Here is a 27,857-nt window from a genome sequence, read left to right on the forward strand (position 1 = left end):
TAGAGAATAAGAAAATATATAAAGTATGAAATCCAGGAACTGTAGGAGACTCTTTCTAGGGTTTTCTGGATAGACATAAAATACAAATTTAAAGCTGCTTTAAATGTACTATTTAAGACATGCACGAAGCAACTTTTTATAGCTATGTTTAGGAATTACTACATGTTCTTAGGGAATGTAAAGGGTTATTAAGAATGATTGGTTTGTTGGAGTCTGTGTGCCACAAAGATCCTGTGATAGAGTCTGTCTTTTGAGATTTTGCTAAGTTATAACCTCCTGAGACCTATTAAGATTATTACATTTCTAATGAGAATTTTAACAGGTAATGTGCTCTGATTTTATTCCTAGGATGATAGTGATCTTCCTAAAACATCTTCTAGAAGAAGGAGAGTAAGTTAATCTGCCTGATTGACCTTTCTTGTTTACTTACTCTTTGTTTTAAAATCAATGTAAGATTTTAGATGTTGTCTTTGGAAAGTTATGTTGATACAGATATTGAATACTATATAAGAGAAAGGGGAGAAACCACTGAAAGGTGGATAGTTAGGTAAGGTTTCGTAAAGAGTTTTGATTTGAACTGTGTTCTCTGAATGAGATGGAGTAAGAAGAGGACATTCAAAAAGCTGGGGATATTATGATCCAAGCCAAAAAAGTAGGAATGTGTGGCATGTCGCTGGACTGGTGAGGGCACTGGCCTGACTAGGGTAGAGGTTGAATCTTAGAACTAGTGACCAAAGTGGCTGTGTTTGGCTGTTGTGTTGGGAGCAGATTATGGTGATACTGATAACCAAGGATTTCTTTTAAACTTAAAGTAGAGAATCAATTGCACAGCCAAAAGATAAATAGATTTTGAGGGATAAGAGGAGAGGCATTAAAGGAAGTTAGTTAGGAGTTCATTGGAAGAATCTAGGAGTAAAGGATGAGCACCTAGTCAATGATAGTGTTTGCTTGGAATGGAGAGGAAGGGAAGAAGATGAGACCTTTTAAGGGGAAAATTAACTAGCATTTGGTAGCAACCTTTTTCCATAATGAGGATTTGTTAGAAGAGTTTAAGCAGAAGGTTGTATGGAAATAAGTTTTTCATATTGGATAGTTAGAATTGTGGTGTCACCAGCAGCTCTTGAAGTTCTAATGTAGTCGCTTAATTAAAAGTAAAGGTTATTAATCTGACAATGCTTAAAAATGTTAACGTTTTATGTTTTATCCAAATGCTGCTTAAATTTAAGCTTTTTATCACGTTAATTTTCATAATGTGCTTGCCCCAAATAACATTGAAAATTTAGATTTAAATTATTAGCATCTGATTGTCATTTTCTTATAATTTCATTTCTAAACAGATTCTCAGATGTTTAGTATCTGTTTAATATTTGTTTGCCATGGCTGCTGTAGCAAATTACAAATCTAGTGGTTTAAACAATAAAAGTATTATTTTACAGTTCTGTGGATTAGAAGTTTGATATGGGTCTCACTGTGCTAAAATCAAAGTGTTGGCATGGCTCTGTTCCTTTCTGGAAATTTTAGGGTTGGTTCTGTTTCTTTGCATTTTCCAGCTTCTGGAAGCTCATGGTACCCTTCTTCCATCGTCAAGTCAGCAGTGTATCATCTTCCAGTCTCTGACTAACCCTCTTCCTCCCTCTTATAAGGACCCTTGTGATGACATTAGGCAGGCCCTGATAATCCAGGACCGTCTCCTTATCTCAAGATTGTACCTTTAGTCACATCTCCATAGTCCGTTTTGCCACGTAAAGTGACATATTCACAGGTTCTTGAGATTAGGATGTAGACATCTTTGGGGGCCATTATTCTCCCTACCACATTATCCAGTGTGATACTTCACATTCTGTGAAAATGTTTTCTAAATTTGGGAGATAACTGCTGGAATGAAAAATATTTTTAGAGTAACAGATGTGACGTTGTTGATTTTTTACAAAAAAGTGGATTTTTTCTAAGTGCATGGAAGATCAAAGTAGCCACATTCTTATAGCATAATATGGAAGACAACAGCTCAGATGCGTTTTTACCACCATACTGTACCATACCAGAGTGTGATTTTACAAGACTGAAAAATGTTTTAATGTTGTGAATATATTTTTAGGTCCATGATTGGAAAAAAAGTATCAAAGCAGTCAACTATGTTGAAAGCAACTGGAAGAAACAGTGTAAGGAATTAGTGAACTTAATTTTTCAGTGTGAAGATTCTGAACCTTTTAGACAACCTGTTGATTTGGTTGAATATCCAGTAAGTTACCATTATTTGAATGTTTGGGGCTTTTCTTGTTTTGTATAGTGGAGATTGGGGTAGAGGTATTTGAATTAAATTTTAAAGAATAAGATGTCTATGCTTTATGTTAACTTCTTTTACCACTAAGTCAGCTGTAGAAGAGTTTTATACGCAATTTTCTTGAATTTATGGACACCTCTGTGACTCACGTTAAGACTTAGTTAACCAGAGCCAGCCCTGATGGCCTGGTGGTTAAAGTTTGGCTCTCACTGCTTTGGCGGCCTGGGTTCATTTTCTGGTCCTGGAACCACACCTCCTGTCTGTCAGTTGCCATGCTGTGGTGGCAGCTCACATAGATGAACTACAAGTACTCACAACTAGGATATACAACCATGTGCTGGGGCTTTGGGGAGGGGGAAGAAAAGGAAAATTGGCAACAGGTGTTAACTCAGGGCGACTCCTTCCCTGCCAAAAAAAAAAAGACTTAGTTAACCAGTGTTACATAATAATGAGAGCATTCTACGTGGTTATTTATTATCTAAGTAGGCCCAGCCCCGGTAAAACTGTAAGTTGATTAGAAGTGTTTATCTTCGGTCCTCCAGCAGTGGAATGGAAAATGATTGTAAAAACCAAAAGTCAGATTATAAAGCACAAATTTACTGTAGGAAGCTTGGAAATTACAGAAAAGTGTAAGAAGGAAATAAAAACCATTCCATATCTTGCTACCAAGTATAACATTTTGGTACATTTCTTGTCTGTATGTCTGGACCTCTTTTTAAAAATTACTGATTCTTAATATCCTTCTAACCTTTTTCTCTTCTGTCATTTTGAATATTTTAGAGATCTGATGCATTTATATTTCTAAAAGTAGGAATCAAATCTTAGAACTAATTATTATTTTTAAAACCTAGGACTACCGAGATATTATAGATACTCCAATGGATTTTGGAACAGTAAGGGAAACTTTAGAAGCGGGAAATTATGACAGCCCTTTGGAATTCTGCAAAGACATCCGGTTGATATTTAGCAATGCAAAAGCATATACACCGAACAAAAGATCAAAGGTAATTTTTAAAGTGGTGTATAAATAACAAAGTATACATGATCTGTGTAGATGCTAATTTTCTACTTCCTTGTAAAGGTTGGAATACTAAAGATAAGTGAGTAGAGCAAGTTTGCTGTTGAGAATAGAGCTTTTGCCACTGCTCAGATATGTGCTGTTGTTACCTTACAACTAGTAATGTTTATCTTTCCTAAAGTTTTATGAATAAATGAGGGTTGATGGGCGTGAGGGCACCAGTGTAGTGAACAAATTTGGATTTGTTATATAGGATGAGAAAAATCTATGTTTTCATATATATGGGAATTTTGAAAAGTGGTGGGAAACTTACTGATAAAGTCTAGAACAATATTAAAAGTAAGAAAAGGGAAATCTGAAGTGAGGGTTTGACTTCTGACAACATACTCATATTTTGGATCTGAAGGAGAAGTGCATGAGCTATTTTATTTAGGAACACAAGTAGTGAATACACTCCTCAATTTTTGTGAAAATGTTATATATTGGATAACTTTTCAAAACTTGTTGAAGTATAATAAATATACAAAAGTGCTCATGTACTCTCGGTGAATTTTCAAAAACGCACCCATTATAGCCAGTGTGCTGGGTAATTAAAAATAAACAAGAGTAATGAGAAGTAAGATTTTAAAAGTAAAGCACTTGCTTGATATTATAGCACTTTCTCTATCATCAGTGAATTATTGCTGCTAATTAACCATTTTGCCTTAATTTCACTTTCCCCTCATTACTTATTACCCCACCTCCTGCTTTATTAATTCTTGTCTCAATTTGGGAACTCTTTCGTTGCACTCAATATTTGAATTGCTTTTGGATCAGTTTAACATTAAAATCTAACATTTTTTCCAAGCTTCTGTTATTGTCAATATTCACCATTTATGAGACTGTTTATTTCTAGAGAGAATAATTAAAAGTTTTTCCCCCCTTTTGTTTAAAATACATGTTTGAGGATACATTGTACAACTCACCCGTTTAAAGTGTACAGTTTAATGGTTTTTGGTATATTATTCAAATTTTCAAAATTGTGGTTAAATATATATAACATAAAATTTATCATGTTAGCAGTTTTTAAGTGTACAATTTAGTGGCATTACTTATATTCACAAAGTTATTCAGCTATCACTGCTATCTATTTCCAAAGCTGTTTCATCACTCCAAACAGAAACTTTGTAACCATAAAGCAATAACTAAATTCTGCCCTTCCCTCAGCCCTTGGTAAGCTCTAATCTACTTTGTATCTCAATGAATTTGCCTTTTCTAGATATGTAATATAAGTTGAATCATACAATGTTGGTCCTTTTGTGTCTGGCTTATTTTACTCAGCAAAATGTCTTAAAGGTTCATCCATGTTGTAGCATCTGTCTACATTATTCATTTTTATGGTTGAATCATATTGCATTGTGTGGATGTGACATTTTGTTTTATCCATTCATCCCTTGATTGCCACTTGAGTTATTCCTACTTTTTAGCTATTGTGATTAATTCTGCCATGAATGTTGGAATACAAGGTGTCTGTAAGAGTTCTTTCTCTCAGTTTCCTTGGGTATATACCTAAGGGTGGAATTGCTGTTTCATAGGGTAATTTTGTTTTTAGTGTTTTCAGGAATATGTTACAGAACTGTATTCCATAAGGGCTGCTCCATTTTACATTCCCACTGGCAATATATGAGGATTCCAATTTCTTCACATCCTTGCCAACTTCTTTTTTTTTTTTTTAAATTGTAGCCATCCTAATGAGTATGAAGTATTACATCATTGTGGTTTTGATTTGCATTTCTCTTATGACTTAAAAATTGTACCTGGTTTTACAAATTTCACTTATATTCACTTTACATATGTATGTGTATATATGAATTATATAGGAAATTCATGTATCTCACATACTTTTTTTTTTTAAGTTCTCTAGTGTTATAGTTTCCACCACCCTCCTCCGCTATGCATTAGAGTGATTGATATTTTATTTTATTTTATTTTATTGATATTGATACTTTTACACTTATTTTTAGGGATGATTGTAGATGAGTAAAGAGTACATCCGGTAAATACATAGTTAGACCTGAAGTAATTTTTAGTGGCACTGAAGATCACGTTGCTGTTCTTTTAAAGATTTGATGTTATTTAATTATAAAAATTGTTAAAAACACAACTTTTGACATATATTTAAGTTCTAGGTTATATTTTTTTCTTCTACTGGATGCAAGGTATCCTTTTGTCTGTAATTCATATTTAGATCTAAGTAGCACCAAAGGCAGTCAAATTACAAGTACAGACTGGTGTAAAAGTGCTTTTGTTCTGTTGCCCAAGGAGACACTGTTCTTTTGCTGCCTAAATAGCAGTCTTCAAACCAGCCAACTTCCCACCTTAACTTTAGGAGAAGGGGAGATGATGGGGGTTTGTATATGTACATGTGAAAAAGGGAAAAGCCAATTGAGAACCACTGACATAGACATAAGCCCTCAATTCTAGAGAGTTGCTTGATTTAAAACTACATTCTTTTCATCTGAGAGGTATATGTTTGACACTGCCTGTTTCTTGCAGATATCACTGAAGAGAAGGAGTGGGACATAGGTAAAATAAGTAACAGCCATTATCTGTAACAGTGATATAATAGATTGCAAGTAGCTTCAGTAATTATACAATTTGTTTTATAAAAATATTTTCTAAGATATTTTGTAGTTCTAGTTTTGCTCTCACATTCTTGCAGATTTACAGTATGACTTTGAGATTGTCAGCCTTATTTGAAGAAAAAATGAAGAAAATCTCCTCTGATTTTAAACTTGGTCAGAAATTCAATGAAAAACTTCGAAGAAGCCAGAGGTTCAAGAGACGGCGAAAATGTAATCGTGTCAGTCAGGCTAACAGAAGTATCAGGTGAATTGGTTATTGTAGGCTTTGTGTGCAATTTTTAAAATTTCAGGTGCTATTTCTTTGGTTTTATTATGCTAAAAATTGTTAATGATTTTAGTGTACAGCATATTCAGAAAAGACTAGCCATTTTTTTTATGGCTTTAAAGCATTCTGTCTATGTAGAGCTGTTGCATTGATTTGCCATTACATAAATTTGTAAGTTTGATGAAAAGCATCAGTTTTTAAAATCTTAATTATTTAAAGTGTCATTTACCTTTTTCATAAGAAACTTTTTTTTTAATGCAGAGAGTACAATGATTACTGTGTATGGCAATTGAACATTTGATTATGTAAGGGAAAATGTCAATTAGATATAATGCACCCTATTTTTACAAGAGGATTAGTTGTAAAGAAGAAATATAAAATGCAAGGTTTAGTCTGTTCATCAGTAATTTAATATTTATATTCTGTCTTCTTTGTGTAGCTTACGTTAACATCAAATTTACAGGTATTTTGAAGTGTGGAAATGCGAAAATGAAGTCATTCAATGTTCACTTTGTTTCCATGTACAGTTTGACTGTGCACGGTGCCCTTGATGGGCTTCTTCATGGTTGTTCTGGGGATTACATTGTGCATCTCAATTCAGAACAATCTACTTAGATTAATACTATTTAGTTCCCATAGTTATAAAAATTTTGTTCTAGTTTAGCTCCCTTTTCCCCATTATTTGTGCTATTATTGTCAAACAGATTGCAGCTTTGTTATGTTTTATGCAGTTGTCTTTTAAATCAGTTAATAAAGAATAAAAAATTATTTATACTGTTATTTATATTTTCCTGCGTAAATTGCCGTTCCCCAGTGGTCTTTATTTTTGTGGATTTCAGTTAACATCTGCTGTCATTTCTTTTTAGCCTGAAGTCTTTTAGTACTTCTTGTAAGGCAGATGTGCTAGCAGTAAATTCTGTTAGTCTTTGTTTATCTGGGAATGTCTTGATTCCACTTTCTTTCTTTAAGACTAGTTGTGTTGGATACAGAATTCTTACTTGATGGTGTTTTTCATTTGACATTTTGAGCATTTCATCCCACTGCCCTCCCTTGTTTCTGATGAGAAGTCAGCTGTTAATCTTATTGAGGTTCCCTCCCTTGTACATACTGCATAAAGTGTTTTTCTCTTGCTGCTTTCAAGATTTTCCCTTTGTCTTTATCTTGCAACTAATTGTGAGCCGTGCAGGTGTGGATTTTTCCTTCTTGGAATTTGTCCAGTTTTGTGGATGTGTAGAGGAAAGTTTTTCATCAAATTTGGGTTATTTCCAGCCATTATTTCTTTGAGGTTTTTTTCCTGTGCCTTTCTTTTTGGGGCTCTCTGAGGCTCTCTTCATTTACTTGTTTTTCTTTCTGTTCTTCATACTAGATAATCTGTATTGACAGTTTTCAAGGTCACTGGTTCTTGTACCAGCTCAGATCTGCTGTTGGGCCCATTTTGTGAATATTTATTTCAGTTACTGTATTTTAAACTGCAGAAATTTTAGTTGGTTATTTTTTATAATTTCTACCTCTTTATCAATATTATTTGTCATAATTTCCTTTAATTCTGTAAACATGATTTCATTTAGTTCTTCAAACATGTTTATAATTGATTTAAAAGTCTTGAGTCCAACATTTGGGTCCCGGGCCAGCCTGGTGGCACAGTGGTTAAGTGCGCACATTTCACTTTGGTGGCCCGGGGTTTGCTGGTTATGGATCCTGGATGCAGATGTGGCACCACTTGGCAAGCCGTGCTGTGGTAGGCATCCCACATATACAGTAGAGGAGGATGGGCATGGATGTTAGCTCAGGGCCAGTCTTCCTCAGCAAAAAGAGGAGGATTGGCAGCAGATGTTAGCTCAGGGCTAATCTTCCTCAAGAAAAAAAAAAAAAGAGTCTCAAGGACAGCCAACGGTCAGTAGATAACTGGATTCTCTCCAGTCTTTCTTGAATTTGTGTGGAATCTTCCACTTTCCCAGGAAGATGTTGGAGCTTTTCAAAGACTCCTATGAGTGTCTCATTTCCTAGATCTCTCCTTTAAATTTCTGGTTTAACTCTTACTCTAACCAGTATGACAGCCTTAGGCAGCCATGCTGTTGGCCTTACTGGAGTGCTGGCAATGTTTGTAGTGCTCTTGGGCATGCAGCTTTTCTGGGGAGTTCCCAGATCAGGCCAGCTTCCTCCACCTGCTAATTCTGGTCTTCAAGGCTTTGGTGTCACAAGAATTGGGAGGTGTGTATGACTGGGAGCAGCCTCAAGTTAAAAATGCCAAAGGCTCCGCTGTTTTTACTTAGCTTCAGAAGTTTATCTTGAATAAACACTTTTTAATTTGTTACATGCCTTTGATTACTTTCTAGACTTCTGAAATGGTTGTTTTGGATTATTTTCCAGCTTTTTTTTTGCTTTTTGGGTGAGAGGATTTATTGAAGTTGTCCTCATGGCATTCCTGCCCTCTATATTAGAATAGCAGAGCCTTGTTGAAACAGATAAACATACTCATTAGGTAAATGATTTACTCCTGTGCAGCTGTTTTGTGACCTGTAATTCAAGTACATACGTTACAATGTACTATGTGAGTCCTCCCCCACCTCTTTTTTAAAACTTTTCATTTTGAAATAATTTCAGAATTCTAGGAAAGTTGAAGAGTAATTTCAAAGGACTGCTGCATACTTTTTACTTGGATTCACCAGTTGCTCACATGATGTCACATTTGCTTTATTGTTACTTTATCAATAGCTTTTTCTTTTAAATCATTGAAAAGGATATTTCTGACATCATGCTCCTTTCTTTACCCCTAAATACTTAGTATGGATTTGCTAGGAACAAGGTTTGTGTCACACCTTGTTTGTATTTCTACAGTTGACCCAATAATGTCCTTAGGACAGTTTTTTTCCCTAATCCAGATCCAATTAAGATCATGCATTGCATTTAGTTGCTTTGTCTCTTTAGTCTCTTTTAATCTGGAATTTTATTTTCCACCTTTGTCTTCTTGATTGACATTTCTGAAGGGTATGGGTCATTTATGTTATAAATGACCCTCAGTTTGGGTTTGTCTTACTGTATAAATTTTTAACTTTTTTTGTTTACTTTTAAAAACTACTTTTTCTTTGAACTAGGGAAGAGTCTAACAATTCAGAAAGACATAGGATAAAAAGGGAAAGTTTTCACTCTTGAGGTATTACTGTCTTGTCTACTGTTAAAAATCAAGTTTATGATAAGTATAAGTATGTAATTATTCTCTTTTGTATTTTATGGGTCTGCCCTCCAGATGATGGCAGTTACAATTTTGACATAACAAGCTTGAATTTTCTTATGATAAACAATTAGTGCTTTAAGAATTGTGGTTATCTTTAAGCTCAGATGCCTTAGATAGTCGAAAAGCTCCTTTATCCTTTTGTCTTAAAGAAAAATAGGATTATCTCCATCTTTCTGTTACCCAGATGTGTAACTTAAAACTACAGACTATCTTGTCAGTAAACATCCATTCCTTTCCCTGTAATCCATGGCTCAGGGGCCAGCCATGGTGAACTGCTACTTGGATGTAAACAGATTTGTTTTAGGAAAAAACAACTTGTTCTGATCTCTTTTTAGCCTGTCTGTTTTCTGTTTAGGTTTTGTTGATTCCTTCTGTTAATTTTCTGCTGTCTTTAGGAAGATACAGGAGATGAGAGACAAAGTCATGTCGTATTAAGACTCAAATTTGTAATATGAATGAATGCCTGTATTACATAAATGTTGGTTCCCCTCTACATTTAATCCAAAGAACCTAAAGTATTCAGCATGATTGTCTGTAACTCTGTTACTTGGATCATTTGTTCATTACTCCAGTTTGGAATAAAACGATGTCAAATTTAGAGTAAGAGAATTTTCCATGCCAGAGTAAATTGTTAGTAATGAATATTTTAATGTCCTTATCATAAATTATTCTCAGATTAGGTAATAATACACTTTTATTTAGACATTCTCTGTTGTATTAAATATTGTTTCTTTTGTTTATATCTTTGACCAGAAATATCAAGCAGAAGCGGTCAAAATCTCAGACGAAAGTAATTCCTGAGTTGATAGGTTCTCCTACCCAGTCTACCTCAAGTAGGGCTGCTTATTCTGCAAGCCACAAGATGAGTGCTAGTCTCTCTTCGGGTGTTACATCTGGTAACTCTTCAGATTCAGCAGGATCATCAGAAAGAATGAGAAGAAATAGACCTGTCACTCTAACAAATGGCTCTACATTATCTGGTGAGAAGTGGAATGTTATGTTGACATTGCAAGTGTTGAGCACTCAAGTGGGTAACACTGCTAGTTACTATGGGTTTAGATGAAAGAACAAATAAAGAAGACACGGCCTTGGCATTCAAGAATTTACAATTCTGGGGCCAGCCTCATGGCGGAGTGGTTAAGTTTGTGCTCTGCTTTGCTGGCCCAGGGTTTCATGGGTTTGGATCCTGGAGGCAGACCTAGCACCGCTTATCAGGCCATGCTGAGACAGTGTACCACAAAGCACAACTAGAAGGACCTGCAACTAGAATATACAGCTGTGTACGGGGGGACTTTGGGGAGGAGAAGAAGGAGGAGGAGGCGAAAAATTTAAAAAAAGATTGATAACAGATGTTAGGTCAGGTGCTGATCTTCAAAAAAAAACCCCAGAATTTGCAATTCAACGGAAGAGGCAAAAGTAACAAATAGGGACAATTAGAATATGTTTCAGCAAGTACTGTTCTTTACAAATGGTGCAACCACGTTTTATGCAAATTTAAATCTTCCAAATTTTAAATAATGTAGTATGAATATCCCAGATTGTAAAATTTGACATTTTTGTATTTCTTTAAGTTAAAAAAGGGCATGGTAATCTTCTAAGTTTAAAGCCAATGACCTAGTAAATTCTAAACTGTTTATGTTATTGCTGTTTGGTGGTATAACTGATCCCTTTATTAGCATTGTGTGAATGAAGCTTTGGTGTGTTTGTGCTTCTGTATGATTTGGGTGACTCATGATGATAGTATAATTATTGTTGTAATTTAAAATAATAGCATCAAATAGGTAGAATGCAGTCATGTTTTAGAGGTCTGGCACGCCTTACAGAAGAGTTTGGATTACTTAATTGGGTCCCTCATTGAGTAAGGGAATCGAAGGATGATTTCTGTTCCAGGAAGATTAATCATTTTGGTAATAATAATGCAGGGAAGGGGAGGAGTCAGGAAACGGCGTCCAAGTGCTGGGGAGTGGAATAAAGTTAAAACAGTCAAAGTAGCCAAACAGCAGAGCAATTTCAAAGGAAGAAACACAATTTGGTGACTGATGATATTCTCCTAACACAGCCACTTTCTTCTCTAACATAGAGCTGAGTGGGGTTATGGAGCAAAATTTTGTCTTTTAACAATACATTCCTCCTCATTTTGATGAAGTTTTCATTCTGTGCTAGACATGTTAAGAACTGAATCTGGATGAAGGAACAGGAAATCTGAGTTTCCTGTCTTGTGTTCACACTGGGCTAAGCACTCGTTAAGTGGAATAGTGAAGGAAAATGACCTGTACTATTTACATTACTTATCTCACTTTTTATACTTTTTTTTTTGTGGAACATGTAGAAATGACCTTTCTTGAGCTGAAAGCATGTACGGTACAACTCTGCTGTTAGGAAGGGCTACTGGAGAATTGTTAAGTATGTCTACTGATATGCTGGACTTGAAATGACTGTCTCATATAACAGAAGGAAGTGGATAGTGGGGCTAATGAAATTTTTAAACGGAAGGTTTTATTTTTAAAGTATATAAACTGTATTTTCTGAATGCAAACCAGGATTAATATGTTCCTTTCAGAAATAAGAGGAGACTCTTGATTTGGAATGCTGATTATGTACCTTTTATTACCAAAATTTTATCAGGTGTTCTTTGAAACAATTTTTAAAAACATATTCTCTTCTAAGTATTTTAAGAATCTCCTTTTTAGTCTGTTATGAAATATCTGTTGTGTGTGTAGTAAACATAGGAGAATATTTAATGAACTGTTGATGCTTTATTTTTCTTAGAAAGCGAAATGGAAGATTCGTTAGGTACCTCTTCATCATCTTCAGCTTCACATAGTTCAGAGGAAAGCAAAGAGAGTTTAAGAGCTCGTGAACCCTCTTTACGTAGTGGGCTGGCCAGAAACAGCAATCTCAGGGTGACCAGAACCAGAGCAGCTCAAAGGAAAACTGGTAAGAGACTCAGTGGTACTTCACAGGAACATATATCAAGAGGATCCAAAAGCTCAACATTGAATGGCGTATTGATTTAATATGTCTACATATGATTAAATGTCCTTTAGGCTTTTTGTTTTTTTTTAAATTGAGCTATAATTGACATATAACATTGTTAGTTGCAAGTGTACAACAAAATGATTCAATATTTGTATACATTGCAAAATGATCACCTCAATAAGTCTAGTTACCATCTGTCACTCTACATAGTTACCAAAAATATTTCTTTCTTGTGATGAGGACTTTTAAGAATTATTCTGTTAGCAACTTTCAAATATGCAGCACAGTATTATTAACTGTAGTCATTGTGCTGTACGTTACATCCCCATGACTTATTTATTTAATTTTTTTTGTGAGGAAGATTGGCCCTGAACTAACATCTGTTGCCAATCTTCCTCTTTTTGCTTGAGGAAGATTGTCCCTGAGCTAACATCTCTGCCAGTCTTCCTCTGTTTAGTATGTGGGATGCTTCCATAGCATGGCCTAATGAGCGGTGTGTAGGCCTGTGCCTTGGATCTGAATCCACAAACGTGGGCCGAAGTGGAGCATGCGAACTTAACCACTACCCACTGGGCTGGCCCCTCTGTGACTTATTTATTTTATAAGTGGAATTTTGTACCTTTTGACCTCCTTTACCCATTTCACCCCCGCCCTCCAGTCTGTTCTCTATATTTAAGAGCTTGGGTTTTTTTTTTTAGACTTCCATTTATAAGTGAGATCATATGGTATTTGTCTTTCTCTGACTTATTTCACGTAGCATAATGCCCTCAAGGTCCATCCATGTCGTTCGAATGGCAAGATTCCATTCTTTTTTTATGACTGAACAGTATTACTTTGTGTAGCTATACCACCTCTTCTTTATCCATTCATCCATCGATGGACACTTAGGTGTCCTTATCTTGGCTATATGAATAATGCTGCAGTGAACATGGGAGGGCATATATCTTTCTGAGTTAGTTTTTGTTTCTTTGGCTAAATATCCAGAAGTGGAATTTCTGGATCATATGCTAGTTCTATTTTTAATTTTTTGGGTGAACCTCCACACTATTTTCCATAGTGGCTGCAGCAGTTTACATTGCCACCAACAGTGCACAAAGGTTCCCCTTTTTCTGCATTCTCACCAACACTTGTTATTTCTTGTCTTTTTGATAATAGCCATTCTAAAAGGGTTTAGGTGATATCTCATTGTAGTTTTGATTTGCCTTTCCCTGATGATTAGTGATATTGAGCATCTTTTCATGTGCCTCTTGGCCATCTGTATGTCTTCTTTGACTTACAGATATTTTTTCCCATTTGGTAGGTTGCGTTTTCATTTTGTTGATGATTTCCTTTGCTGTGCAGAGCTTTTTAAATTTGATGTAGTCTTACTTGTTTATTTTGCTTTTGTTGCCTTTGCTTTTGGAGTCAGTTCCAAAACCTCATCACCAAGACCGATGTCAAGGAGCTCATTGCCTGTGCTTCCTTCTAGGAGTTTCATGGTTTGAGGTCTCACATTCAAGTCTTAATCCATTTTGAGTTAATTTTTATGTATAGTGTAAGACAGTAGTCTAGTTTCATTCTTTTGCATGTGGCTGTCCAATTTTTCCAGCACCATTTATTGAAGAGACTGTCCTTTCCCCATTGTATATTCTTGCCTCCTTTGTCATGAATTAAATGACCATATACATGGGTTTATTTCTGGGTTCTCTGTTTCATCCTTTAGGCTTTTTGGATTTAGAAAGGAAATCTAGTTCAGCATTAAAAAACAAGGAACATCAGTACTAAAATAATCAAGTCATTAGGAAATGTTGAAATGAGGATCTTTTTAATCTTACTGTTACTTTATTTCTAGGTCCTGTTTCTTTAGAAAATGGATGTGGCCGAAAAGCCACTCGAAAGAGAGTCTATTTAAGTGACTCTGATAACAATTCAGTGGAGACTGCTGAAAGTTTAAAAGCCAGAGCTAGAAATAACCGGAAAGTTCTACGAAAGTGTGCTGCTGTGGCTGCCAATAAGATAAAGTTAATGAGTGACGTAGAGGAGAATTCTAGCTCTGAGAGTGTCTGTTCTGGCCGCAAGCTGCCTCACCGCAATGCTTCTGCCGTAGCTAGAAAAAAGTTACTACATAATTCTGAAGATGATCAGAGCTTAAAGTCAGAAATTGAAGAAGAGGAGCTAAAAAATCAAAATCACGCATCACCATTGTCCACTTCTCATGCTGCCCAGAGTACTGGCAGTGAATCTGAAGACGGCGATTCAGAGTCAGAAAGTGATCTACGGGTAGCCCGGAAAAATTGGCATGCTAATGGTTACAAGTCCTATACTCCAGCAACTTCTAAAACAAAATTTCTTAAAATAGAGTCTTCTGAGGAAGACTCTAAAAGTCATGATTCAGATAATGGACATGATAGAACTGCTGGCCCATCAACGTCTGGGCAGAAACTTAAGGCAGAACGCATCTCAGAAGAAGAGGAGGAAGCAGATTCTGAACCAAGAAAATACATTGGTAGGAAATACAACGCAAGTCGCAAGAACGCTACTTTCCTTAAAAAAGCAAAGATCTTCAGTGATTCAGAGGACTCTGAATCTGAAGAACAAGATAGAGAAGATGGCACATGTCACAAAATGGAAACAAACCAGATTTCAGGGAATTTGAAGTGTGAATCTATTGCTGGGTCCCAGTGTTTCTCAGATCATGTATCTGAAACTGATGTGGATTCAGACGATGACAAGACAAAACAAAAATCAAGCAGTTCTACGAAAGGTAATTCAAAACATTTAACCCTGGTTCACTGATTATTCTCACTGTCCTTTCCTTACAGCAAACAATGCTTTTTCTTTTCTATGAAACATCTCTTTGCCAGCTGTTTTCTCTACCCCACACATTCTCCATGAGTCTTTTCTGTGCATCTCTATATTCCTGTTTGCATGCCTACCTATTTGTCGGGCACGTTAAGTTTTATTCACGTAACAGGAAGTCTTGGCCTTAATGACTATTTCTACTAAAGATTTCACTTCCTTGTATTGGTGATGGGAATATTGTATTGGCTATGGGTTTAAGAAGAGCAGAGGCAAGCACATTTGTAAGCTGTGGTGATAACAGATTGAGAAGAGGAAAGAAAAGGGTAGGACTGGTTGAAAAGAATGTGGTAAGTAATAATAGCAGCTAACAGAACAGTTACCAAGCTGTGTCTACGTATCAGGAAGTCTTTTTAAATGATTTACATTTATTAATCAGTTTAGTTTTCATATCTTTTATGAGATAGGAACTATTATTATTGGCCATTTTACTGATGATACTGGACCATGGAGAGATGAAATAACTTGCTGAATTAAGATTGTACTCCTGGTAAATGGGAATTGAAGAAAAATATTAAAGAGCAGGAGGCAACTAAAGCTAAGATTTAAAAGTAGTTGGTGTGATTGGAATTTGTGAAGTTAAGAAACATTTCAGGGAGGCTGAGAGTAAGTGATTAGTTGGGATACCTTAGTGCAGTGGGAACGAGAGTTTAGTCTGTATTCATGTAAATAAAATACTCGAGTGTCAAGTGTTTTGTGTTCGTAGATAGAAAGGCATGGGGTATTATTGATGAGAATATGTTATACTGGTGAGTGACACCGAGGCTGAAATCACTGCTCTAAAGTATTAAGAACCCACCCCATTCACTGCCATCCTCCTTCCAGGTGAATAAGAATTCTGGACTTAGTTGTTTAAAATGTTGAACATTTAATTCCTTTAGACTTACTCTTCTATTAAAGATTAAAGGAATACTTTTAATTTTTAGATTCTACATCACAAGACCATGGACAAAGCAGAAAAGTTTCCAGAAAAAGGGTCTGTTCCAGTGACTCAGACAGCAATTCAAAAGTGGTTAAGAAATCACCAAAAGCCAAAACAGGTCTCCAAAGGATTCCTCGAAGATGTGCAACCACCGCTGCCAGTAAGATTAAGCTCATGAGTGATGTGGAAGATGTTAGTTTAGAAAATGTGTGTACTAGAAGCAGAAATGGAAGGAAAAGGCTCCATTTTGCATCTATGACAGCTAAGAAGATAGTGAGTGATTCTGAGGGAGATGGAAACTGTGAAGTGCCAAATGAACAGTATGCCTGTGAAAGGAAGCCACCAGAAGCTGACTCAGAAGGTAGTACAAAAAGTATTCACCAGTCTTTAAATGGAGACTCGGACTCCGAAGGTATTTTAAATTCAGAACACAAGAACAGGCACACCAGTCGTCACAAAACAAATGTTGCACCTTCTAAAACAAAGAATTCTATGATTGGGTCTTCAGAGGAAGATTCAAAAAGCCATATTCCAGGGGGTGAGATTGGTAGAAAATTTTCTTCTGAGTCAACTTTGGTGCAAAAAACTACTGCAGAGAATAACTTTGAAGAGGAACTGAATTACGGGCTGCGCAGGTGGAATGGCAGAAGACTCAGGACCTATGGGAAGGCTCCTTTCAGTAAGACAGAAGTTATTCGTGATTCTCAGGAAGCAGCCGAGACGGAAATAAAAAGGAAAAGACTGCATCCTGAATTGGAAAATGTGAAAATTTCTGAAACAACAGGGAGTTCAAAGTGTGGACCTGACACTAGTCCCAAATCTGATTCAGATTTGGGATCTGTAACTGAATCAGATGTTGACTGTACTGATGATACAAAAACCAAAAAGAGGAAAATGAGAGGAAAAGCAAAAGTAGTTAGAAAAGGTAAAACTTTTACAGCTAACATATCTAAAACTGTGAGACGACAAAGACAAAGCAAACGTCCTAGGTTAAATTTGGATGATAATGACTGGGAGGATTTGGACTATGCAAAATCTAAGAGAGTTCTCCGACGTTCAAAAATAAAAACGAGAAATCAGGGTAGAAGGACCGTGAGATACCATGATGGGGATGATGATAGAAGCTTAGAAAATGTGTTAGATTTTGATGATTGCACCTTATGACCTTGAGGGAAAACCAGTTCATTTAGAGGAAATGGACTGGAATTTATGGTGAAAGTTGGCTGTTGAAATTATTTGTGTCCTACAATTCAGGGAATATATTTATATTTTTCTATGAAAAGTTATGAATGTGACTAAATCATGACTGTTATTTTTATTTGCACTTGCTTGCCTTTGTAGCAGCTTTCAGCACAGGTGCCAAAATATGCTTCATTTTGGGGGCAGATCTACTTTGACAGTATTTAACTACATATAGCAAGATTTTGAAATATGTTAAACACTAAATATCCTGGTTATCAAAACCAATGAGCATTACTTTCTTGGTAGCAAGTGTCACACAGTTATTTTCTGAATTCATCAAGAGGTGGTAGTTTCTAACCCCAGCTCTATTGTAGTGTAACAATTTTATGTGACCTATGTTTACAGATTCTCCATGAATATTATGTGCATAATTACAATCATGGGAGGTGTAACCATGATTAGTAGGCAAGGTACCTACCACTTTTTTTTTTTCTTTCCCTGGCTACTTGAGTAGAATGCATTATACCAGATTTAGTAATCTTCATTGAAATGGTTTCCAGTTTTCTTTCCAAATGCTGTTGAGTCTTTCTCTCTCTTTATTTTTAAGGAAAATATCACTTTTATTTTATAAACTTGAATTTATAAAGTGCTGGTAAATTATTTTTTTTTAATATTTTTGATTGTATATTTTAAACCGCTAAGGCCAGACCATAGTCCTAGCATTTTCTTTTTAAATTGTGCACTAACAAAATGCTATATAATTTGTCTTTCCAAGATCTCCTGGTTTCCATATAAGGGATTTAACCAAAATCTTGGTCTTCCATAGTCTTACTCTGTGAAATAGAGGAGTTTGTGTGCCTTAGATTTAGGAAAAGTGTGTTCTTTAATAGAGTGTACGGGGCTAAAAGAGTATTTAAATTATATGTAGTTTTCCCCAATTTCTATTGAAATTGTAGAGTTGAGTTTTGTTAAAAGTGCAATCACAAATCTCATCTATATAGGAAAATAGTTCAATGTCATTCTTCATCTCTTCGTTTTAGCTTACTGCTGCCATGTGCAATCCCAAGCATTCTTTGCTGGGGCAACTAAGTGTATCTTTCTTAGTGACCTCTAGTTTAAATCTAAGAAACTGTCAAGTGTTGTGGGAAAATAATTTTGGAATCCCTTTAAAGTGAAACTTGTGTCACATCATCAAATACCATAGTACACTTATTTTTGAGCCAAATATTTTTACTTGATAGGTTGTGCTACTCCAAACAGTATAGGTGCCCGTTTCTAGCTTGATTGTGCCTGAAGATGGACTTGATTCAAATGGTTTACATGTTTTGTAGCTAAGGAGTATGTTACAGTACTCCCACCTTGTTATTTATTGGCCCTAACTGTTTGGTTTCAGACAAAATTAACCCTTTTCTCCTCTGTATCCTTCAGGTGGCAGATAAGGAAAAGCATCAGATTCTGATATCAGTGTTAGAGAATGTTCCTAAGCGTTGTTACTTTTTAGTTATCTGTTCCACTTGACATGGTAGAAGGTACTTTCTCTTTCTATTCTGATGTAAGAGAAAGGATGTTTTTGGACATTACCAACTTAGATAAGCAGGATACCTACCTCTCCTTTGGTTGTTTAGAGAGCTATCACCACTTCAAAGCTATGATGCTCTTCTTCTCAAAGCTCACGTTAAGTGTATAGTAGACAGATTGATTTAGGATAATTGTCCTTAACTATTGACCTGAAAAAATTAATGGCATACTCTTTACTTCCCTAATTTTAAGAAATGGTAATAGATGTCCATTAATTTATTTAGATGCTTCTTAAGCTTCTCTGTTTTATATCTATTCTCAGGGTTATAACTCCGTGTTTACCATCATCTGCAAAAAGGTACCAAAAAAATCCATAAATAAATATGGAATACATTCATAAATACCTAAATTCTTTTGGTAAAATGATATTTTGACCGTTTAGGCTTCGTCAATAGAACTATTCTTATCTTTTGGACTGAATTAACTGGTCGTTGATTGGCTGGTCAACCAATTACTGTTTTCATTTTGTACAAAATGGTTAGACCCTGGTGTATAGAAGCAGTATTTTGGTTTCATCTGAAAAAAACAAGAATTGACCTGGTGACTTTGAAAGCATGGTTGACAGTGGTAGCTTCTCAAGTTCTGAAGTAAAACTAAGGAATTAGAGACTCATTTTTATGGGTTTTTTTGGTCATGGTGCTATTCCTAAGGTTAATTTTGAATATGTGACACACACTCCTAAGTACCTTTAAGGAAAATTAATAAATAATTAATAGTTCAAAATGTTTACATTGAGCACTAGAACATGTTTGACTTCTTTTCTACTTTATGCGAAACGTGCAGGGATTTAATGCACAGGTGTACTTTAGTATGTTTGGGATCGGTGTGTATCTTGTGAAAAAAGACAAAAGATTACACATTGAATGTGGACTGATCCACAAGTAAGTGCTACAGCTTTCCATTGCACTTGAAGTAACTTAATGGTGTCTGTGAAAAAAGACTACTGTGGTTATGTGTGTCCAAAGTCCTATGATTTTATTCATTTATGGTTAACAAAGGTTTGAGGTGTTTAGATTTGAGTTTTGATTCCTTTGAAAGAATAATTTTATCAAGCATATTAGAAAAAAACGATTTCAAACATTTAAAAAGGTGAAGTTTAAAAAGCATATTTTTCATAACCTACTTATTATAAAAGGGTATACTGACAATGTGTAGTAACTTCTGAATAAAAGGAAAAGTTTATCCCATTTTCAGATAATTCCTAGGTTGATCATTCTCCCTTTTTTGCTTTAGGGGAAACTCTCTGATTAAATCCTCTCTCAATTTAGTAATCCTTGGAAAGAGTGATAAAGCACTTACAGCTCTTAAGTTACAACACAAAAGCTTTTTTCTGAATAGTGGAGAGTTGTACCTAAAAAGGAAATTACTTTTATAATAAGAAAATAGGGAGAAAGAACTTAGTTTTAGGAAAAGGCACTTCAAAACCCAGAAGTGCACATGGAAAAAGGAGACATAAAACAAACCAATAAAAATATTGTTTGAAGGTACTACTATCCAAAAGTAAAAATAAGACACGTCACTAAATCCTTCGCATTCCACTGGTTAATTACTCTTAAGTAAAAATTATTATTTAGAATAACACTGGGTCCATACCACATTCCCTGTCCCTCTTCTGTCCTCCTTTAATAATCAGAACAAAGAATTTATTAACTTCACTGTATGGTATTAAAAACTAAATTGAAAGGATTTTAACCTCTTCTGTTAGTACAAATTGAATTTGATTGTGCCACCTGAAAAAAAGAGAGGTTTATGTATCAGAATGCAAGAACATTGTTAAAGGTGTGTGCAGTAATGTTGGTTTTCCTTTTTACTCAGTTGTGTTGATTCTTTTGAGTAACTTCTACAAGGCTAGAAAAGGTCTTTTTGCCTTGCACTTTTATAGCTGAAATACCAGTGCCGTTCTTTTCGTTGATATTAAGTCAGTATATTTACTTTATCAGGTATCTTGTAGTGGTCCCTAAATAGTTTTCTTATATTGTATGGAAATTATATTCAGTTATTCTAGTATGATGGAGTGCAACAGAGCACCTGCATTGTAGAACTTTCTGTTGATTATTATTTAAGTTATACCTCTCAACTTCTGCTGTGGATATCAGGGAATAATAAAGCAGAAACCCTAAGAATTTTCAACTGAACAGTTTAAAAGACTGTCTCCTATTCTAGTATTTGGGAACATACAGACCAAACCAAATAAATTGGTCAAAGGTAAGGAGAAGATGGAGCATTGTGGAAAAATCTAGTACAACTAGATTAGTAAGTGCTAATCCTTTTAGCTCAAAATGGAATTAATGGAAAGGATTGAAGTGTAAAGAGTATAATGGTGAGGGCTGTGTTGTCTTTTCTCACATTTTAAAGAAAGTTTTTATAGGTGTCTTCTTAAATTATAGATGTTGCATAAGGATACATGGGAATTCTCAAAGTTAAGAGATTTTTACCAGCCCCTCATAATCTGCCAAGCTTGTTCTGAATATATTGTTAATTTGGTAGGAAAATATCAAGACTCTTACTTGGCATCTCCTCAAGGATTGCTTTTATGGATTTGATGGAAGGGGGGAGATATGGGTAGGGGGACCAGTCACAACATTTGGGTCCTACAAATCTCCAGGCTCTATCTTTGGCAGCACGTAAGTTAACTATAGACTCTGTATTTATTTGTCAAGACTGATAGTTTCATTGAATTTAATTACCAGTGCTACAGCATATTTTGTGGTCATACTTTAGTTTTAAAGTTAACCTTAAGGTAAGTTTTATCATTTATTAAAACCTTTAATGGCATTTGGACTGTGAAAGAGAAAGAGGCATTCTGACTGACCTAACTGAAATGAGAGGCCCAATTACAGACTGTTCCGATTGCCGTAGCCAGCCCTGCCCACCGTGCTTCCACGGGGAAAGGATCCACCCATGATGAGTTTGTACAGTATCGAATGCTAAGGGAATCTTTAATTTTTAATATATCGAAGGTAATTTTTTGTATTGCTCTATACTTAGTCCTTGCACTGTATGTACACATTGAGTTCACCTGTAAAAGTCTAACTGGAGCCTGTCAAAAGGAAGTTTTCCACTCCCACATAAGATCTCTACTTTAATTTTCTAAATTAACTCATTACCACATCTGAGTCTTAGCATTGCCATCTAGGAGCCCGTTTTTTAGTCCATTACTACCTAAAGTAGTAATAATTTATTACTACTTAATATATAGTAATAATTTATTACTACTTTATTATAAATTTAATATAGTCATTCTAATGACAAAAGGCTTTTTTTAAAACTACTTAAGCCCAAGTAAAAAGCTAAAGCTGGTTAATTCTGTAAGGTCTGCAGTATGCAATCAATTTCTCATGCAACTCATCTTTACCTCTTGTCTTAAGCTGCCCCCTAACCTTTATCTATTTGTGATTTCTTCTCATGCAGGCAGAGTGCAGGGCCACACATTGTTGTATGAATTGGGAAACTGAAGGGAGTCATGAGGTGTGCATGAAAAGGGGTGTCACTGGATTGTCTGTGATCGTGCTGCTTTTCATTAGTAAAGTAATAAAGTAGATTGAAAACCTGTTATTTACTTCTTGTACCTTATCCTGCCTAGGATAGTTTGAGATGCTTTGAAATATCTCTTAAAAAGTTCATTAAGTAGGGGCTGGCCCCGTGGCCGAGTGGTTAAGTTCGCGCGCTCCGCTGCAGGCAGCCCAGTGTTTCGTTGGTTCGAATCCTGGGCGCGGACATGGCACTGCTCATCAGACCACGCTGAGGCAGCGTCCCACATGCCACAACTAGAAGGACCCACAACGAAATATACAACTATGTACTGGGGGGCTTTGGGGAGAAAAAGGAGAAAAATAAAATCTTTAAAAAAATAAAAGTTCATTAAGTAGATAAGTATGAGATCCCTGAATTCATACTTCATAGAGCTTTTATCAGATTTTTAGAAGAAAATTGCAAGAGCCATCACAAATCTTGTGAGAATCCTAAGAATGACTGTAACAGATTAACTGTCTCCTAGAGATGAGAGAAAACTGTGTAGTGATGAGCTAGATTAGCTGCAGCTGCAAAACAAAGCGGTCGAAGGCTCTGGGGCCCACCACTGAGTGTGCTGGAGACTTAATAGATGGACTGAACCAGAGCAGTGAGGAAACGGGCAAAGAGCAGCTCTGGAGTATGCAGTTATTTCTGACAGTCTCTCGAGCTGACAGTGCCATACTGTAGAAGTTGACTTGTTAGTGTAACTAGCTCCCCCTAGAAAAGAATAGAAAAATGTTAAACCCAGCAAGTTACAGAAAACACCTGATCCTACCACAGTCATTCTCTAAAGAGACTTCAGTTGATGGGATCCTTTTGGAAACGTAGGCTTTAGGAAGGATCAGTATCAGTGATAAATGCTGTTTGCTGCCTGAGTTTTGGTCTTTTCATTGCTCATCAGTGAAGGGCAGACAATGAAGAAAGACATCTCAGACTAGCTCTGAAAAAGGCTTTTTTGAGAGAGGTTATGATTTGCAACTAAAAGGTTTTCCCTCTGTGTGGATTTGATTTCTCCACCAACCACGGCAAGCAATAATGCCAGTACTTAAAAAGTATACGAAATAGGCTAGCATATTGTTTTCATTTCGATTGACATTCTTTCATCTCATTTTCCATTCTCAAATTTGTTTTTAATACTCCAGTTAAAATGCTGATGACATTAAAATTTTTTATGCCTCTTCTAGCATTGATGTGAAGTTTACTTTGGATTTTGGAAAACAGTTTTGTATAATGAAGTATCATAATTGGAATATGAATAATCCCTAAAATATAGAAGCTAGAGATTACTGCTTTGAATCAAAACTGCAATGTCTATATCCAAGTTTCTGTTCACCACAGACCATCTTAGAATACAGTGATTTGTGAGTTAAAGTGGTCATCTAGGTAAACTATGATGGAGTACTATTAAAGATAGAGGTTTTCACTCTACTAATGAGGTCTTCCGCCATACCCAGATAGGGAATCATTTACAGGAAAGCAACAATGCCTCAAGCACTCAGTGACAGTTGTAACACACGACTGACCCAAGACCATCTGGGACGGTAGGACTTGTGGAATTGTACTGACTTGTTAGTATTACGTGACACTATTCACAAATGTATTGTTAGACCAGTATCCTCCAAGATTTTTAACCTTGTACCCTAACACATAAATTGGACTTCTAACTCTGAATTATCCTGTATATATTTCTAAAAACTGTTTGTAGTTTTCTCAAGGAGAATAAAGCACTTTATAATTTACCAAGTTCTCAGTAATAAAATTAACACTGACTTACATGTATGTATTTTTTTTTTAAATTCCCTACATTATCACTTGTCTATCTGCCTCAGATTCTGTTTTTATCTTTATTCTATGAAATTCCCATTTTATGGTCTAAGACTTTACAGATACAACTTTATCAAATTGGAGTTGATACACACAATATAATCTATTCCCATTTCTCCTCCCTCTGGACATAGTTATTTCTTTGAAGTTCAAATTTCCTTAAAGCATTTTTAAAAGCCTAATTATAGTTTCTTCTGTAGAACCTTAACTATTTTCCCTTATTTTGGATTACAAATAAGCATTTATTAAAATGTCTTAGAGTTAGTACTTACTAGGTTCCTAAATGGTCAGTATAGGTACTTCCATCGCTACATCAAAAAGGAATTAATTGCTGCAACTTAAATCATTTTGCCCAACAAATAGTTGTAATAGGACTTTATCTATACTAACTGGCTGTGTTGTTGGGAATGAACCAGTTGTTTAATGTTTTTCAGCATGCAAATGGATGGTTAGTTGAGTGTGATACTAGTGTATCTTCATCCTACCATAAAGTACAAATGTAATGTACTAAAAAAGTTCATGTTTTTAAAAACTATTTTCATTTATCTGTTGTAGCATATTAAATCATATTCTAGCATTCGCCTAACATTGATTTAATGTGCTAAAGATTCACTTTGGATCTACGGGTGGTTTGCAGAGCCATTAGTTCATAATTTAAAAATTCCTAAGAAAACTTTCTATGACGTGGTAAAAACCCTGCACTTTACATCACTCCCCCAACTTCGTGTGCATGTGACTTCACAGAGCCCAAGTAGGAGGGGGTAAGGCTCTGCTGCATGGGGCGCAGCCATGGTGATCAGCTCAGCCTGCTAAGATGCCATTTTTGCAATGCCTGGTGACTTAGATTGAACAAAACATATCTTTAGAAACAATTTCACTGGAAAAGCATGTGAATCACATAATTGGCAAAAGGGACTGATGTATTTTGGAGGGGTTGCTTCTAGTACACTAGTTCCTGACATATTTTGATAGAACTCTTATAGTCTTAGCGAAAGCACAAGCACACCTTTGAAGTGAGTTTCATAGACTAAAATCTCAAGGGCTTTCCTTTGAGGGTGGAAGGCTTTCCTTATAATTCTTGCTATGTTGTTAACAAACACATGTTAATCCACAGAAGCCATTTTCATGTACTCATTTGCCCTTGGTGACAGGAGGGCAAACATCTCCATTCACAAAAGGAAAAGCTACTAAGATTGGTGGTTGGTAGTTTCACTGCCACAGAATTAGAGCATTACTTGACAGCCGACAAAACCCCTTATTTTCTAATCCGTAGTGAAAAGGATATCATGGGAGTGAGTGTTCAGATGTCAGGTGTGGTTATTTCAGTGATCTACAGACTGTCCTTACATCTGCTACATGTCTGGAAACTTGAGGCAGGGTCCTAAAAATTCACCCCCAAGCAAGATGTGTGTACCGTTAAGACAGTTTTAGATCGACTCTTAATGACTGTAAGACTAGATTGCCAACAGATCAGGCCTGCCTAACATTCAGTGGCTGATAGACTTCAGGTGCATTTTTATCGAGAAGTACTTATGTCCTAGAAGAGTACTAATTATTCTTGTATTTGAAATTTGAAAATCTGGCTTTGAGACGTAAAAATGATTTGAGTCCACTTAAGCTGGTAAAAGTGGGGTTGTAGGCCCAGCATCACACAGCTCTTCAGCACAACTCCAGTGTGATCCATGGCAAGCCACGGTGGAAAATTGCCTGAGTCTTCGTGAAGGACTTGCCTCTCCAGGTGCTTTCTGTCCTATGGTGGATCCCTTCAGTTTCCAGCTCTCTGCTACCATAGCACTTCCTCAAAGGAAGCCTTCCTTGCCCTTAGGCTAGGTTCAGTTCCTAGAATCTGTTCTCATGGCACCTGAACCTTACAGCAACTATGCTTACACGTGCAGAATTAGTTTTTGTGTGCTCTGCACATACTTGGCTCAAAAAATACCTGAAAAATAATGAAACTAGGATTTAGTAATTCCAGTTATATAAAATGCTCAAATATTTGAAAAAAAGGAATATAGGCTTAAAACCACATTTTAGTTATATAAAACTAATATACAATTCCATTTTATCTATTAGCAATTTAATGGGTTTGTTTTTGACTAAAGGAAATACTGGTGTTGGAATTAAAATCTTAAGGATCTTGAAGCAGAGCTGATGCTGTGTCGTCATAGTCATGGTGGCATTTCCTTGTTCAGGTTCTAGGAAAACTTTCAGAACTCCTATTGAATATTCTAAAGTAGTTCAACATAGAGTATTAGAAATGATAGCAAAAATTTAAAATTTATATATGGTTCTGTTTTTAAAACTCAGATTTTTAAAAGTGCTTTTAGAGTAGTGGCTTTATGATACTTAAGGTACTTAAGCCCATTCTTACAAGTCTGCTACTATTTTTAAGTGATTTATCCCTACAGATTATAAAATATGCCAGGTGGGAGGGGCCTTAGCTTCTACCTAAGACTTCCTTTTGTAGATAAAGGAAATGGAAGGTTATATCAATGTCAAAAACGTGTAGTATCATTGATGATGATCACTTAATGTTCTTTAGCAATGTAAGTAGTTTTAAAATTTACTGTTTAGGAATGTACTGCTGAGGAATGTTAGTAGTAAAATCTTGTGTTACAAGATTTTTGCATTTACATGAACTTTCACTCATTTTTCAGAATCTGTTCCTAGAGACAGAGAACCCAATACAAATATGAGAACATGTATGCATAATCAGAAGGATGCAGTGCAAATGCCTAGTGACACTCTGAAAGCAAAAATGGTACCTGAGAAAGTTCCCCGCAGATGTGCTACTGTTGCTGCAAATAAAATAAAGATAATGAGTAATCTAAAGGAAACGATTTCAGGACCAGAAAATGTCTGGATTAGGAAGAGTAGCAGAAAACTGCCCCATCGAAATGCTTCTGCTGCGGCTAAGAAAAAATTACTGAATGTTTATAAAGAGGATGATACAACCATAAATTCTGAAAGTGAAAAAGAGCTAGAAGATATTCATAGCAAGATGTTTTTTTTTAGGCGGTTCAGATCCTGGAAAGAAAAAGCACAGTAGTGACTATGAAAATGTAGAAGTGGAACTGAAAACAGTCAGGGGCCACAAGTCAACTGGCAGTTGCATTCTGCTCCTAGCTGTAAAGTTAATCCCTTGTTGGCACCTTTTGAGGAATTTTCTAAAAGCCATAATCCAGTGGGTCAAAGTGGGAGGATGGCTTCCTCCCAGTCAGCTGTGGTACAGACACACACCACAGAGAATTCTGAGGAGGAAATAGATCATGAAGCCTGTAGGTGGAGAGGCGGGAAGAAAAGACAAATGGCCTGTCCTAAGATTATTCCTTTTCAGAAAGGAAGGGCCTTGAAGAAATCTCTTGGTTCCATAGAGGAAGAAAATACTGAGAAGTGCACAGGGTCTGTAGCAAAAACTTCAAGGACTGAAAAAATTTCAAAATCTCAAACTATTGTTAATTTTAAGGGTTCTGCATTAGAGTATAAAAATTTGGACCACCATGACTATGGTATCATTACTGAAATGAGAAAAAGACATTAGGTACATTGTAAGAGTAAGTGCCACTGAGCTTATCTCACTTTCGACTGAAGCAGATAT

General features: G+C 35.9%; 1 protein-coding gene across 1 annotated transcript in view; it reads left to right on the plus strand.

Moving 5' to 3' along the window:
* The window catches only part of LOC124234374 (bromodomain and WD repeat-containing protein 1), a 116,508-nt gene extending 98,400 nt beyond the window's left edge, over positions 1-18,108 (plus strand). The window contains exons 34-41 of the mRNA XM_046651736.1: positions 349-390; positions 2,096-2,239; positions 3,133-3,285; positions 6,001-6,167; positions 10,177-10,403; positions 12,193-12,360; positions 14,234-15,145; positions 16,167-18,108. Coding sequence (XP_046507692.1) covers positions 349-390; positions 2,096-2,239; positions 3,133-3,285; positions 6,001-6,167; positions 10,177-10,403; positions 12,193-12,360; positions 14,234-15,145; positions 16,167-17,326 — 2,973 coding nt within the window. The 3' untranslated portion in view covers positions 17,327-18,108. The remainder of the gene's footprint in view (positions 1-348; positions 391-2,095; positions 2,240-3,132; positions 3,286-6,000; positions 6,168-10,176; positions 10,404-12,192; positions 12,361-14,233; positions 15,146-16,166) is intronic.
* Positions 18,109-27,857: the final 9,749 nt, after the last annotated feature.

The sequence above is a fragment of the Equus quagga genome, unplaced genomic scaffold (genome assembly GCF_021613505.1).
Source record: "Equus quagga isolate Etosha38 unplaced genomic scaffold, UCLA_HA_Equagga_1.0 73442_RagTag, whole genome shotgun sequence".
Lineage (NCBI taxonomy): Eukaryota > Metazoa > Chordata > Mammalia > Perissodactyla > Equidae > Equus > Equus quagga.